The sequence below is a fragment of the Schistocerca serialis genome, chromosome 5 (assembly GCF_023864345.2).
Source record: "Schistocerca serialis cubense isolate TAMUIC-IGC-003099 chromosome 5, iqSchSeri2.2, whole genome shotgun sequence".
NCBI lineage: Eukaryota > Metazoa > Arthropoda > Insecta > Orthoptera > Acrididae > Schistocerca > Schistocerca serialis.
Window position 1 is genome coordinate 750,790,929 of NC_064642.1, and position 16,443 is coordinate 750,807,371.

At 33.6% G+C, this 16,443-nt stretch overlaps 1 protein-coding gene across 1 annotated transcript in view; it reads right to left on the reverse strand.

Moving 5' to 3' along the window:
- Positions 1-10,369: 10,369 nt before the first annotated feature.
- The window catches only part of LOC126481576 (SCY1-like protein 2), a 691,940-nt gene continuing 685,866 nt past the window's right edge, over positions 10,370-16,443 (reverse strand). Inside the window, exon 14 of the mRNA XM_050105436.1 lies at positions 10,370-10,577. Coding sequence (XP_049961393.1) covers positions 10,551-10,577 — 27 coding nt within the window. The 3' untranslated portion in view covers positions 10,370-10,550. The remainder of the gene's footprint in view (positions 10,578-16,443) is intronic.

Consider the following 16,443-nt stretch of genomic DNA (forward strand, 5'->3'; position numbering starts at 1 on the left):
AAAAATTTAACTGTGCAAAGAAAGTACTATAAGCTAATTTGGATGGAAGACTTAAATCTACTGTGTAGCTACATTCTTAGATCCTACTGGATTTAAGGGGAAAGATAAAAAATAAGATAATTGTTGTCCAGTGATTTATGCAAGAAGAAACAGAAGTCTTTGTTGCTATTTCAGATACTCAGTGTTATGCATAACTTAGAACTTTGTCTATGGAAATAAGAGCAAGAACACCATAAGCTACATGTTTAATCTAAAAAGCCATTTTGTTAAGCCTGTCAAGCTTTACTTGCAGAATAGATGAGTAGTATGCTTGTAAATTGCTTTTATATAAAGGGAACATTCAGTACCAGTATCATTAATTGTTTTTGTTTTCAGATTAAACATGAAATGTGTGTAAATGCTTTTAAAGAATATGAATACTTATTATCAGTGTCATACTGATATCTGAAAACTTTACTATTCACAAGTGCATGTGTTGCTTGACAAGGAATACAAACCATTCTTCAACTGAGAGATCAGTAGCTAAATATATGTCTCATGAAAAAAGAAACTAAAGTTTGAGAATTCATTAATAAGTTGAAAATTAATTGTGAGATCACAATTATTACCATTTTTGTTCACAAAAAGCAAGCTATCAAGAATAATTCATTGTTAATTTGTGGAGCACATACACAGATTGCCTTGTAATTTGTGAGCACCATGAGAGCACTGATTTTTCCAACATATACTGCTTATCTCCAAGGGATTTATGTGAAGTTTTGTGCCCATAATATATTGTGGCAAAGAATAGTTCAACAGTGTGGTGTCCTTTCTTTTTGTAGGTAAGGAAAATGCTACAGATTCTTTGTCATAAGGCTCAAGGGCAAGTTATGCGGAAATGGAACACAGCAGCTAGTAAAAAGTGGAACACCAAGGGCAATGAAACACAATGATTAGTTACATATCATGTGACTAGCAATGTAGATGTAGTTTTGTTTTGTGTTGTAGTTTTTTATACAGTTGTGTATTCATTAACAATAATCATAAGTGCAAGAAATTAAGATAGAGGCACGTACCAGAAATTAGTTTTAGCTGAACCCAACACTGCTGTACCTCTTTGTTATACCATTGTTGCATAAGTGAGTTTTATGATATCCATTTTTTAAAATAAATAACTAACCATGCATTTATGTGTGTGTGTGTGTGTGTGTGTGTGTGTGTGTGTGTCCGTTTTTGTAATCCTGTTGCAGTTTGGTGTGATGAGATTGTCATCATATTTTTGCAACACTACATATCAGATTGTCATATGGCAAAACATCAAGATACATTTTTTAAAAATATCAGTTTTCATACTTCAGTCATTACTCTATGCCAATAAAAAAGATTTGCTATGTCAGCTAGGTCATACTTTGAGCAAATAGCACAACCATTGGAGCATCAGCAAGTAGGAAGAGAGTTTGTGTAAATCACATATGTTGTGTACAATGTTAGAATTTTAGGTACATACAAAAACATATGCATATATGATTGTATTAGTGTATCTGAGGATTGAAATAGGAGACAAGGAAGTTATTTTTTTCTGTACATTGACAACTGATTGGCTAAAAATAATATGCATTGATAAAAATATATTATTAATGTATTAGTGTGTCTTTTCAATACATAACAGATTTAACCCATCTGAAATATTTGGTTTTAATTAGCATTCTTGTGTATAATTAAGTTATATAAGTAAGTGTAAAGATTTCTAGCATAATACATATTAAAAGAGCAGCCTTCAAACAGTTTATTACAGTTGTATAGTTATGTTTTTGAAATATTGAAGAAAGACTAGGAGTGCATTTTAATGTTTTGAGTAGTAGAAAAAATAGTCAAGTTTGATATAAAGCTTTGGTCACAGATGGATTGTCAAGGATTTGTAAAAGGCAGGTGAAAATTTTGTGAGTTATAAGATGTATAACATTAGAATGCTTAACTTCAAATAGGTTTGGAACATTTAACAGTATATTTCTGATTCCAAGTAACGTTTTGTTTAACACATATGGATGTTAGCTTGTGTTAAATTGGAACCCACAAATGAAAATTGTTACAAAGTTTTAGAATCTTTTTGAGAGAAGTGACAAGAGACTTCAATATGTTTAGTGGAAGGAAATATACAGTTTTAAAAGATTACTTTTATTTCTTTTACTAGATTGCTCTTAATACCTCATGCAGTTGAGGAAAGCATAATTTTTGTGGTTGTGAAATGCCCAGTCTGTAATAGGTTACTGTGTATTTAAAATTCATTTCCCTCTTATGAAATCTCCTTCCACCAAATAAACCATTTTGTTCCACTACAATATTCTACTGAAAGTAGGAATTTTATGTTACTGTTTATGAGAAAAGACTTAATATCTAAAATTATTATTTCAGTTACACTGTTATGTGGTTTTCATAATGTCTAATGTGCAGATGAGATCAGAGAACCTATAATTCCCTGAGGTTATGGTATGTCAGCATTTGGCAAATATGAAAAATGAACTCAGGAATGTACCATAGCTGAAGTAATTGTTTTTAAATTGAAATTCTGTTGCTGTAACACTGTTTTAAGGCAGCTGTAGTTTTTATAACAGGAAAAGCCATGAGCTATAATAAAACTCAAAACTGTTTGGTTACTTATTGTAATAGTGACAGATCAAACATTGTTTCACACTGTGACAATTAGAAATGACATCATCTACCTTACAGTGCATACACTTTTACAAATTTCAGATTGTGATACTTGTGATAGAGAGCAAGTTCTGTTAATAACACTGGGCATTATAAAAACATTGAAATTTTGTAGGAGCATAAGAGTGTGATTTATGCAGTAAAAGTATTGTCGTGGTGTATTTTAATATGTATAATTATTTTTCTGAAATATCATCAGGTGGTATTAATTACTGTTTAACAAAACTAACTGATTGTGATTAGAGATGCCTGTTTCATATTTTCATTTTGCAAGGAAACAGAATTCTGAAAACAATTAAAATGGTTTTATTTGTAATTTAATTGAAAGAATTCTGGTTAAATAGATGTATTGTTAGGCATAGTGTATGCACATATTTGTTCATTTTATGTTTAGAAAGCTTTATTATGCTTCACTACATCATTAAACATATTTTAGTTGATATCTTCATAAAGGTATAAAGGTGTTAAATTCCTTTACTTTGATAAGGCAATGCCTAAATAAATCATGTTATATAAATATTGATTGTTTGAAACCGAAGATCTTGCTCATTTTTAGTTAGGTACAAGTGTGGGGGCTGTGTACCATTCTCTGCTATTCTAACGTAACATATTCTACAAATGGTAATATTCAGAATTTTTAGAAAGTCGATTTAAGTTGCCCTTTTGAAGTGCATAGTAGCTTTAATGGTAAGTGTTTTGCACAAAAACTTCTGTTGCAAAGAAGAGAAATTGTGTTCTGTAAAGACATTATTAAGTAATATCAAAAGGTGTTATTGCTGCTGTTGGGTTGTGATTCCCTCTCTGACCGACTTTCCCTCAGTATATTTACAGCTGTTCTTATTATAAGGATGTCTAAACAATTGCAGGTACTGAAAATGTTTATGAAACAGATTGTAGACCTAATATTTATTGATGACTGGAATATTATAATATGGGTACACAAAAAGATGTTTCAGGGAGATGGGTGAAGAAATAAAGTAACTGGAGAATAACTTTTAAACTATGTGAAATGTTTTACAGAATTATGCCGACATTCATTTAAAAATGAATAAGAATGCAACAATGACAGATATTCATAAAAATAATAATACAGGAATGATAACAGTAGTTATAGTTTTGAAAGAATAAATAAGTTACAGAGTAGAAAGTTGAATTTGAAATTCTAGGTTTCATCAAATGTGATTAAAGGTAACTGTGTAGGAGAAGATTGGAAAAGTGTGAGATGATGTTGAGCAAAATGGATATAAGAAACTGATAGGTGGGAGAATAAATACTTACTGAGAAACAACAAATATATCAACGGCTTGGGAACAGATTCTAGTTAGTGATGCCACGATGGCTAAATACTACACTCCATTAGCACTGGATCAAAATAAAATGATATAGGGCAGTGAATCAGTGTTTCATAGAATTTTACAGACTTTAGTGCAACAAAGGCAAGAGAAGACCATAAGATAAATTTAAAATAATCTCATATTTAAAAAATAAAGGTGAGATAGTGCAAAAGCTATTGCATGATTTTAAATAATACCATTATTTTAGAACAATATGTATATGTATAAATGGAATCAAACCTTGATTTTCAAATGGAAATTCATGGATAAGTGTGATGGAAAACCTATAGGGCATCCCCAACTTAATAATACCAAATAGAGTCTGTTTCAGAGAAAAAGTTATAAATGACAAATGACTTGATGGGAAGTAAAGCACAGCCAGTTGAGAACTACAGATGCATAAAGAAATTAATGGCACTGGACGTAGTGCACCTGTAATTGAAGCAAGGACAAAACTCTCAAGTAACATCATAAACATTGTCAACTTTCTATTGTCTTGCAACATAAGATTGCTGAAGGAATGATAAGAGGAATGATCAACTAAAATATCTAAAAAAATGCTCAAAAAAGCCTTTCTGTATTCTGATGCATTTGAAAGTTAAGTAAAATTTAGTAGTATGCAGTGAGATTAACAAAGCACAGAGAGTGGAGGAACATGTAGTTGAAATACAGGGTTTCAGATGGAAGTGCACTAAAAGAAAGGGCAAAGGTGAAATAAACCCATCAGCATCATGAAAGACAATCACAGTATGGCAATGGCAACAATAAAGCACACAAAAGATGAGTATCTTCGGAAGAAGCAGCAAACCTTTCAGACTACTTGAAGGGGAAAAAATTATCTACAAAGTCATTACCAATCATATAAAATGTTACATAGGTGTACATATCATTATTTTAGGCTGGAAGCAATATGTTTAATTGGAAAGAAGTTGAGGCCATTGGTATAAACCGAAAAGGATGTAACTGTACATCAATTAAACTGCTGAATGCGATGTTCTTTCTGTCCTTGCTCATGTGTGTGCGTGTTTGTGTGTGTGCAGGTCTTCTTACTGTCGTATCAGAAAGTTCTTGTATATTGCTCAATACAAAGCAAAACATAAAACAACAGAACACACCAATGGCAGTGTAGCAATTCTTCATTTCCCCCATTTTAAAATAAAAAGTGCTTTCGTAACATAACTTATGTTCCACTACTACATATAAATTTGAAGAATACAAATTCTCTAGATAGTGGCTTATTATGGCATAATAGTTAATGATATATTTTATCTGAGTAAAATCAGTTTCTCTTGTAGACTGTGGCAGATCAAAAATAAGAAAGATCCGTGTGAATTAACCAATTCAAGTATGTCCCCTGAAAAATTGATACAATTATGAAGTTGAGTTTCACTCTTACATTTAGTTCACAAATTATTTTAACTGAACTTGGAGGTTATTTTGGATGCTTAATAAGACTTGGCTTGGTCACAGCCATAAATATGTCTTTCACAGTTTCATTTTATCATGTTTAGAAAAGTGAATATTTACCCCAAATGTTTCAGCAGTCTTTTTATTTTTGTTTACTTAATTATTGTGTTTTTCCCAGATTTTTATCCATGCCCTGTATAAATATTGCATATGATGGTGCTATTTTTGTATAGTATCACAAACTGGAGTAACTATCGTACATTCCTGGGCAATAAAATTTTGGTTTTTGGACCCTGATTTAACATTATTGCTTTCCTGATTTCAATCTAATTTGAATTTTAAGTTTTTATAATCTGCATTTAAAAGAAACCAAAAGTCACAAAATTGTAATAATTGATGGAGTGGATAAATGAATAAATTTTTCAACTAAAAGGCACTCTAAGATAAATTGATTTGTGATAGTATTCTAATACAAATAAAGCCAACTGCTTATTGCCCCAGTGTTGTAATTAAACATTATTTGAAGTCACAGATGCAATAATGTGTGACCTAGCAACATGATGTTAGAATATTTATATATAAGAATAAATTATCTTACATATTAATTGGTGTATGCATTATTGGAGATATATTCCTATATTATACATTTTTAATATCATGACAATAACTCTTAAAAAATATTTTTACACAAAGATATGATTTCCATTCAGAAATCACTAAACTATTTATGGAGTTGTATCTGAGAATTGTTTTTTTTTCCTTATAAAGAGCAGTAATACTAATAGGAAGTAACAATTGGTGTATTCAGTCATTGACTGAGATAAAACTGCCTAAAATTATCAGCTACCTACAGACAGAAATATTAGATTAAATAATAACCTAAGCTGATAAAGATATTTTGAGTTCCAGTTGAAAAATTTTCTTTAGCTGACATTGTGTTGCCTTCATAGTTGTTGTATTTTTATGAAAATTATTGGTTGTAAAAGCCTCCAAGCATGCTGTAAATGAGAACTGAGAACTGTCATATAGCTTTGATATAAAGGAATGTCATTTTATTAGTTTAAAATGTACCACTGGTGTTCCTGTACTAAAACAATTCAATATATTAAGTACCCTCCCTTAACCGAGGTGTTCCTATCATTTTCATGGCACAATCATTTTACAATGACTTGTGGTTTTCAGAGGCTGTGCAACTGTCTGATAATAGTTTGATTATTCTCATTCATTGTGAGACACTGCATTACTAATAAGGGTGACTTGTAGAATAAACTGTTGCATTGTGCATCCAGTCCTGTTGGGAGTAGTACAAACTGAGATGTGGTTTACATACTGCCACAGATGTACTAAATACCTTAAAATTTATAATCTGTCTTTCTGCATTTGTTGTGTATCAGTGCGTGGTTTTGAATCTTTAGAAAGACTTCACTTCATCTCCACAAGTTCCTGTAGCAATAAATGACAGTCTTTGTAGAGTATTGATACAGAATGATCTGTTTAAGCCATTCTTCCAAATATTTTTCAGCTCATGTTCCATACTTGATTCGCATGCTTATATCTAGTACGAAGAAGTGAAGTGCTCTGTGCCATGGTTTTCCTGCTCATTATTATTGCTTTTTTAAAAGAAGTTGTTATCTTATGCTTTTTTGGGTTTAGAGCAAAGTTGTGTAATTTTTAATTTGTTATCAAGTATTAGCATTTACACAAAATGAATGAAAGACAGGACAACATGGAAGAACAACTTCAAAAATTAAGAGGTGAAAATTGGAAAGTATTGCACTGAGGGACAAGACATAAATATATTTTCCTTTCTTAATGATAGGATGAAAGAGCCTTTTTTTAAATCTTAAATCTAGTGTTTCAATAAGTTCATTGCAACTGTTAGTATTAGTTCTAAGAGCCATATCTTTGTTTGTTGAAATTTAAGGAATGCAAAGGCTACCTAATATAGATCTTTATGGGTAGATTAATTTTTGCACTGTTACTTGTATGTTAATTGCCTGTGATGTACTCCTGAATGTCTCTAATGGACAGTGTTCATAGCACAGAAACTGTATTTTATTTTCGCCCATCATGTGTTTCTGCCTAAATAATGTTCTGTCATGTATCCAAGTTCAAGAATGATGTTGAATTGAAACATGTAGAAGATAGATTATCAGGTGGTGATCATTATGAAAAGAAACATGCAAAGACATGTTGCGGTTAAAATTACATTTATATTGTTTAGAAGGAATATTGTGTAAATAACATTCTATTATATCTAGTCACATATAAAGACAAACTCTCAGTTTTGTAAATAAAAAAATCTTATAATAAATAAAGCATTTAACAGTGCAGAAACGGAAATATTGCTGTATTTGTAATGTGATTTATCACAAAATATAAATACAAAAAGTAATCATTGCAACTATATATCATCACAGCCACAACACATAGGACACAGTCAGTGTTGCACCAGATTCACAAATTTGGATCTGTGACAAGGTAATTATCTAAATTCTCTGGAAAAAGACACATTATTCTGTTTTATTTATAGTTAATAAATCACTAGAAAAAGTAACTTGGAAATGAAAAGCACCATGGTGCCAGCTATGTTAACAAGGAAATATGGCACTGACAGAAGAAAGGGAAAAAAAACTTAATTAAAGTGGTTTGGAGTATTCACTTTCATGTTACATGTAAACTGAGTGTTTGCAGCAGAGAGTTTCAAACAAGAAATATATGATGCCTTCCAGCTGAATAAATTAGCACAGGAGAAGTCAGAAGTGCAACAGTAGTAGTACGAGAAGATGATGACAACATTAATAATGGACCATTTTAGCCTAAAATGTACAGTTTGGGAATATCAAATCTTAATTAAGAAGAAAATAATAAAATAAATTGTACTGTGTGATGTTCATACAAATGGCAATTTCTATAAGAAATAACTGAAAATATAGGCAATGAATAATGTGCAGAGCTAAATAAGTCACTCTCTTCGAGCAATGTGAGAAAGTCCCTCATTTAGAGAGAAAAAATTAATAAACATAAATACAGTCACTGGATTTTGCTGCAGAAGGGAGAAGTCCTAAGAATCAACAAGTAGGAAGCAAAATGAATAGCTATACAGAAAAACTGAAACAGTAATGAGATCAGAATATTATTCGCTTATGAGAAGTTCTTCAGCAACAATATCACTACCATTCAGTTTATAATGTTGACCTCTAATAACAATAGTTCTATTTAGAAAACACTGCTGTATCCAAATGCTCAATGGTGCAAGGGAATTGTTGACAGTACTATTGTAAATGGCAGCAAAAGACAGAGAACGGTATGCTGTCTTTTCATTTTAATAATGTAGTGTGCTGTCATGTAAAGTCAATGAAGTTACAGTGTGTATGAATCATCATAATGCAATCTGAAAACTTGTCATTGCTGAATCACATTGAAAATGTGGACTGACTTTGGAAGCAGCTTCATGACTCAATTTTTCTTTCCTTCTGTTACATGTTTTCTCAAATTATAATTGATTTTATTGTTGTGCATCTGCATCTCTTCTATGAATCCATTCTTGCACAGAAGCACATATTTTTATCTAGTCCATTTCTTTCTACTTGGAAGTGATGTAAGAAAAGAGAGTATAAAGCTTTAAGAGGAAGATAATGTACACTTAGAAATAATATTTATTTCTTTAAGAAAACTTGGTATGATTAAGAATTTACATTTGAGTAGTAATGGTTATAGCACATAGAATTTCACTATGTCAGAGACTACTAAATTCCTGTGCACTTAATATGGGAGTCAGTAGAAATGGGCTAAATCTCTTTAGTAGTCAGGGTGAAGTCTCATTCTGAAGCCCTATTATGTGGTCCTGAGAAATTTTATTCACACAGGTTGATCAAGGTTATTTGAGTTAATACCAAATGATTTTTCAAATTGAGTTGCTGCGAAATGTTGAAAGTGGAACTTAGAAGTTGAAAATATCCACCAGTGACAGAGATAACTTGTTCTGATTTGATATCCATAGGTATGCAATAGAGAACATATAACTTCAGATTTTGTGCCATGCTAAGTGACTGGACCATAATTAACTGTGTTTACTAACTGTATTTGATGATTCAACATGATCATCACACAAGGGGGGGGGGGGGGGGGGGGTCCAGAAAGTGTGCATAAACTCATCAACACATCAGCTGATAGTGTAATAGCCAGTGTAAACCAGGAAATGACCCTGAATGAATATGTTAGTCTTCATAATGACACATTTTTCATGATTTCATAGCAATGAAATGTGATGCATGTACAGGTTGGCAAATTGCAGTGTTGGATTTTGGCAAATTATTTTTTAGGCGACTAGATGTCTGAAGCTTTAGTGTTATATATATTTACAGTTCACTAACTGTTTATTTGTGGCTTGAAAGAAACTATGTTAACATTTTAGAAAGGAAGATTTGGACTGGTTTTCCCCATTTATTGAAGATAGAGTTGTTATCTAACAAATTGTAAATGACTATTCATTACAATAGCTGTATAATCAGACAACAAGAGTGAAGTCTACTACGAAGATCACTATTTAATTTCCCTTAATGCTTCACCATCGCCTTGTAAGAAACGTGTGAATGATTTGTGCCATGTGTGATTTCTTTTCCTCCCAAAAATGTACAGGTAAACTGGAACTTGTCATTGACTGTACTATTCATATAATCATGTAATAGTATGAGTTATTTGTGAAATTAGGTGATCCTCCAGTTAAATATATTGAATCAAATATATTACAGATAATAGAATAATGGGCTATGAATTAATGCAGAAATTTGCCCATAAAAAGATTTCAAGAGAATAATTTCAGCCAGAACTCAAAAGAACATTATCAGCTTGCTACATAAAAATTCAAAAATATTTTTTTCCAATATTTGTTCATCTGTAGCCCAATCTAAGTATAATTTTCAGCTCTGTATCCTTCCACTGCAATTATAAATATGTCTTCTTTAGCCATCTTCATTTACTAAATACACACACATCAAGTTTGGTTATACATCACACATTTCAAAAAAGATATGTTAAATCACTAGGTTTTTTGAGGTCTGTGTCTTTATTGCAAGAAATATTTTGGTTTGCATAGTCTTCGCATAATCACTGATCTGTCTATGATCTTCCAGAAAATAGCTGATACTGAAACATTAATGAAATCAATTAACATACAGGCAAAGCTTATGTTTCTTGGAAACTACACAGGACTAAGGGGAATGTATAATGCAAATAATGTACTCATATGCACTGTCTTACATTTGGCACTACAAAATACTTCTAACTGTGGGAATGAGGTCACACACATGTGTGCGCACATATACACACTCTCCTCTCTCTCTCTCTCTCTCTCTCTCCCTCTCTCTCTCTCTCTCTATGCCAGCTTATGCTACGTTCAGTACTGCTGAAGAAACTACAGAGCTAGTATTTGCTGTTATTAGCAATGGTAAAATAGGTAAAACCCTGCATAATTTGTGGCAGGCTTTGGACCTCTAAGATCCTCTAGTACATTAGTAACCTCAAGAAATGGCAACACTTTAAATAAATGACTGCTGAGCAGAATGCAGTTGGCACAGTCGTTTTGAATATAACTTAAGAAGGCTCTACATAACTTTTCAGAATTTAGGTCTTTCTTTCCTAGGAATTTCACATGAGTGTAAAGATAAAGTAAGTGTAAAGCATGCATACTACCAAAATGCACAAACAGATATGATGGCGAATTTACTTGTAATGATTCTACAACAATTTATAGTGATTCTGTACCATATTTATTTTTTTTATAATCCTACTGGAAACTAGACAGGTACACAAGTTGCAGTTCATTTCTGAAGGTATGGTGCTTACTGTATTAAACGTGATTTTATCTCTGTCTGTGATGCAGGGTAGTTAAGTTTATGTATGCTATAGTCTGCCTCAGCATAGCAGTAAACTGAGGGATGCATGCATGTATTAACTACATTTATTGATCTAGTGATCAAAAGTATTTTATTTAAAACTATGTAATGGTGAAATACAACCAAAGAGAAGCCGCCTACGTCCAGGGTCCAAATGAAAAATGTTACCTATAAAGATGTTAATGTGTGTGGTGGGGGGCGGGTGGTAGCATTTATAAGTGAAATGGCTCAGACAGGATTTCTGCCATGATGCCAGCCAGTTATTGCTTAATTTAAGAAAATTCATACCAAAAGCTCATTTGTATTCTGGAAAAATAAGTAAACTGATTGTAAATTATGGGTCATTTGCAAGGTTTTATTACTGCTAGTTTCTTCATTATTGTGCAAAAATTATTATAATATTTATAGTACTTGGTTGTGTGAAATCTTTATATCACATTCAGTGGTAATCACATATAATTTGCGATAACCTGGTAAATACTTTTCTGCATTTACATTAATAACTTTGGAGAGTTGTATCTTTTCTTCTAGGTCATTAAAAGCGTACTGATATAACAGTGTATGGAAAGTTCTGGTTGAGGATTACAAATTATTTAGGAATAAAGGAGATGACTTCCAGAAAGGCAGAAACACTGTGTCGTCAATAGGTATGGAAACAAAAGCTTTGCTAGTTTTTGGAATGAACTTCCTTTTTCAGGCTTGTAGGAGAAACATGCGCACCAACACACACGCACTCACTCACAAGCACACGCCAATCTCATAACATACACTTTTGGAATGAACTTCCTTTTTCAAGTTTATAAGAGAAACACCTGCCCCACTGCTCCTGCCCAATTAAATCACGTGCCCAGCCATCTGCCACCTGCCCCTCTACCTGCGCCCATGGCTAATCCACAGATTACTCCCCACTCTCCCTCGAGCCACTAGACACTTTCCCCCGACCTCTCTATGCCTCCCACCTCGCTTTATCCCTCACCCCACCCTACCCCACCCTGCACCCCCATCTTACCCTGGTACACTTGCCGTGGGCCAGGAAAGAGCTGGTAGTCAGCTGAGCATGTTGTAGGGAGACAAGCATGTGCATGTGAGTGATTGTGTGTGTGTTTGTGTGCATGTTTCTCCTACAAGCTTAAAAAAGGAAGTTCGTTCCGAAAGCTAGCAAAGCGCTTTACCTTTTGTTTGTGTACCTATTGACGACACAGTGGTTCTGCCTTTCAGTAAGTTGTCTCCTTTATTTCTAAATAATCTGTAGAATTGCACTGATGTAGCCAAATGATGGCACACTGCCACATCATTATATGTTCTTTTACATAACTTCATTTCTATTGATTTTTACTTTCAGTCATTGTTACCGTATATATAGGCCAAAACTTTATTGTCACTGGCCACTGTGGGGTTGAATGCCATTTGGTGGCCTTGCAAGCACATGATGCAGTACGAAAAGTTGTAATGGAACTGGTATTGATCCTGTACTTGATGGATTAAATATGCCCTTACGCTTCTTTGCTACAGCACAACTGCATTACGTACAGGGGTGCCCCATAGTTCTAGAAGGGACAGTGTGGCACCTGGAGATCATATGGCATGAAGGAGTGAGTCAGTTGTGCTACAGTCATCACACAAGTAGGATGTGCATGTATGTGGGAAAATCAACTGTTTTGAAATTAAATGAAACAAAAAACTATGTCATACAACAATGTTTCACATATTGCAACATCTTCATTTACTATTAGAATACTTTGCAAAGGACTGAATTTCAGAACAGTGTGGAAGAATAGATAGGGCACATATCACATGCACACAATCAGAACTTTAATTATCGGTGCATGTACCTTGGGGAGTAAGTTCACCCTCCAAACTGACTATGTCCGACACTTATTTTTGTAGTGAGCCAGGCTATGGCAAGTAATAATCAAATAATACAAAGTGGTGCCTTACAAAGTCTGTTAGCAGAACAGACAAATGCAGAATGATTCCGTGGATGGTATAAGGGTTGTAAGGGGGGAAATCCACTGACCTAAGCAACTCTGACAGAGGACAGATTGTTATGGCCCAGTGCCTAGGAATGAACAGCTTGAAATAGTGAAACTGTTAAGCTGCTCAGACACTGCTATCAGCAGCATCTATGGAAAGTGGTTGAAGGATGTTGAAATCACAAATAGGTGACAAAATGTTGGATATCCATGCCTCATTACAGAACTTAGAAGACAGGGACTTTTCCACTGCATACATTTGTGCTTGAAGCCCTGTCTGACAGTGATTCCATCTTCCAGCAGGATAGCTGTCCATGCCACAATGTGTTAATCATGCTACAATGGTTTGAGGAGCATGATCGACTCATGTTGATGCCTTGGCCACTAAACTCATTTGATCTGAACCAAACAGAACATATCTGGGATGCTATTGGATAGGAATATACAGCTGCAAACCACCAGCCCATAATTTACAGGATTTGTGTGGTACATAGACACCTAGAGCCACAAACCTCAGAAAACCCACTGAGGATTTGTTGAATCCATGTTACACAGCATTTCTGCTGTATTGCATTTTGCACGTGGACCACCGTGCCATTAAACAGATGGTCACACTGTTTTGATTCCTCAATGTAGGGAGGTCAAGTGATTGTAAAAACGTAATATATCTCAGGAAGACTTACGAAGCTCAGTGCTTGATGCAAAGACTGGTATTTCTCCATTGATTTAAGAAAATGTAACATTATGCACCTAGATATATCTAAAAATCCAATATCATTGAACTACATAATTACTGACTATTCACTGTTCCACTTCCAACCATCAAATATCTGACAATATCTGTCTGATGTGTTAGTTGAATGACCACGTCAATACAACTGTAGGGAAGGCATTGGACGATTACTTAAAAAGAAAATACTAGAGAGATACAGTTCACCTAAGAAGGAGTTCACTTAAACATAACCCTTGTTTGAAATTGTTGGTCTGATATCCTTGCTAACTTATGATAACTGAACGCAGAGCAAAGACTCACACATCATGAGTTTGTTCTGTCACTGTGAGAGTGCACAGAAACAGGTAAACAACTCCAGTACTACGATAAAGACATCGTGTTTTGTGGAGAGCCCACCCTCAAAATTCTCGTATGAGCTAAGAAATTTGGGCTTTTACAGAAGAACACTGACAATGTTCTTTCCTGTAAACCATCTGAAAGTGGGAAAAGAAAGGGGGAAAAGGGGGAGCCTCCATGACTGACAGTACGGTGCCTCGCTGGATACAGATCTAGCTGTTTCAATACCAGCAGACAAATTGATAATGATATACCAGCAGACAAATTGATAATGATGGCTGAACATCAACATTTCTAAGAACAACTTTAAATTCGCTACAAGTGTTGAGTACATTACAGTGGCCATACATGCTACAGAATTTTTAGTACGAAAAAAATAAGTCTTTTGTGTATAGTAAATGATTATGAAGGTGTAAGATATGCCTGTAATTTTATGTCCACTGTAGAACCATGTGTAGACACTGATTTTCAGTTGAAACTAAATACTGCTCTCTCCCTCCACCCCTTGTTAGTCTGCTTATGCATCATGCAAATGAAAGAAAGATTGTTGGTTCTAAAATAAACCATTATTCTTTATTTGTCTGTTGTGTTTTAAATACATTTAGAGACGCAGAAAGTAAAATGTTTACTGTCATATACAAATAACTGTATGGCAAAGTGATTGTGAATGTGTGTGGACAAATGTTGGTGCAGTCTGATATCAAATTTCCTCTAATATGAAATATGGAACACATTCAAATGTTTTGACCACTATTGCAGATGACAGTCAGGGTGAGAATCTGTATTACGCTATATGCTATTGCATTCTCCTGCCCCTATTATCATGTGATGGGTGTGTCACCAAACTTGTTTTGTGGGGGATGGTAGGACGAGGGTGTGGTCTTAGGTTAATTTATTTATTTGATAACAGTCAAATCAAAAGCAGTTTATAGAAAATTGAAGGAGGGCATAGATGATTGTCTCAATTTATTGATAACAAGTTTGAATTACCCAGTACAAATCAGATTAAGAGCAATGTATAGAAAGCTATATTGGTACTAGACCAGTACTGGGTAGTATAATTGACCCCATGAAGAAGGTCATTCACAATATGGTCAGAATGTTGGCTTTCTTACACACTCTTGGAAGAATTTATTGAAACTCAGGATAGAGGTTCAGAAACAAACCTGTGTGAATTATAGAGAAACCAGGTATTTGATGAGTAGATTTATGTCTTTTAAACATTAGTATTTTTGTCTAACGTTAAGGAAGAATCTCAGTTCAAAAACGGCAAAGAATTTTTTGCTATAAATGCAAATAGATTATGATCATTCTAACCATGGCTCTTATCAGTGTCAACTACAGAACTTAACAATACTTGTGTTTTTATAACCTTAAAACACAATTTTTATTGTTTATCCATAAATTATTGGACCAAATTGCCGTTAGTACATCATGTAGTTTTTTACTGTGCATTGGATGCAGAAGGGAGCCACCAGAGAATGTGAAGCAAAGAAAACAGCAGGGACAACATGTTGATGACTTAAATAAGTACCATTTAATATTGGATGATTTTGGAAGGAGGATATGAGAAGAAAATTAGTCAAAGATATTGCTTTACAACGCTTAGTTGTAGCTCATAAGTAATGCCATATAAGTGTGTATTATAACATCTTAACTCTTTAGAGTGTTGCAGCAACAGATTTCAATGATGTATCGTAATCACTCATATGTCAGTGAACGTACTTGACTCACAAAAAATGATTCACATATGAAAAATGATTGTAAAGCCCAATGAAGAATGATAAGTCACTCTAGTGAGAAGACAGTGACATTTAATGCTAAGTCAAAATATCACTACAAATTGAACTTTTTCTAGGATTCATCAACATTGTACATATAAAGAAAATCTGAATTTCATTTTAACCTTGATTGAAAAGGTTGCTCTTTTTACAGTACATGGTTACAAGATGTGTGTTAATTTAATGTGACAAAATTTGAGATTATCCTGTGCAATACAATACATGCTACATTCTTGTCAATTCCATTTCTTATTATACTATATCAGAGCTCTTTCCTACCACTGTAAATATTGC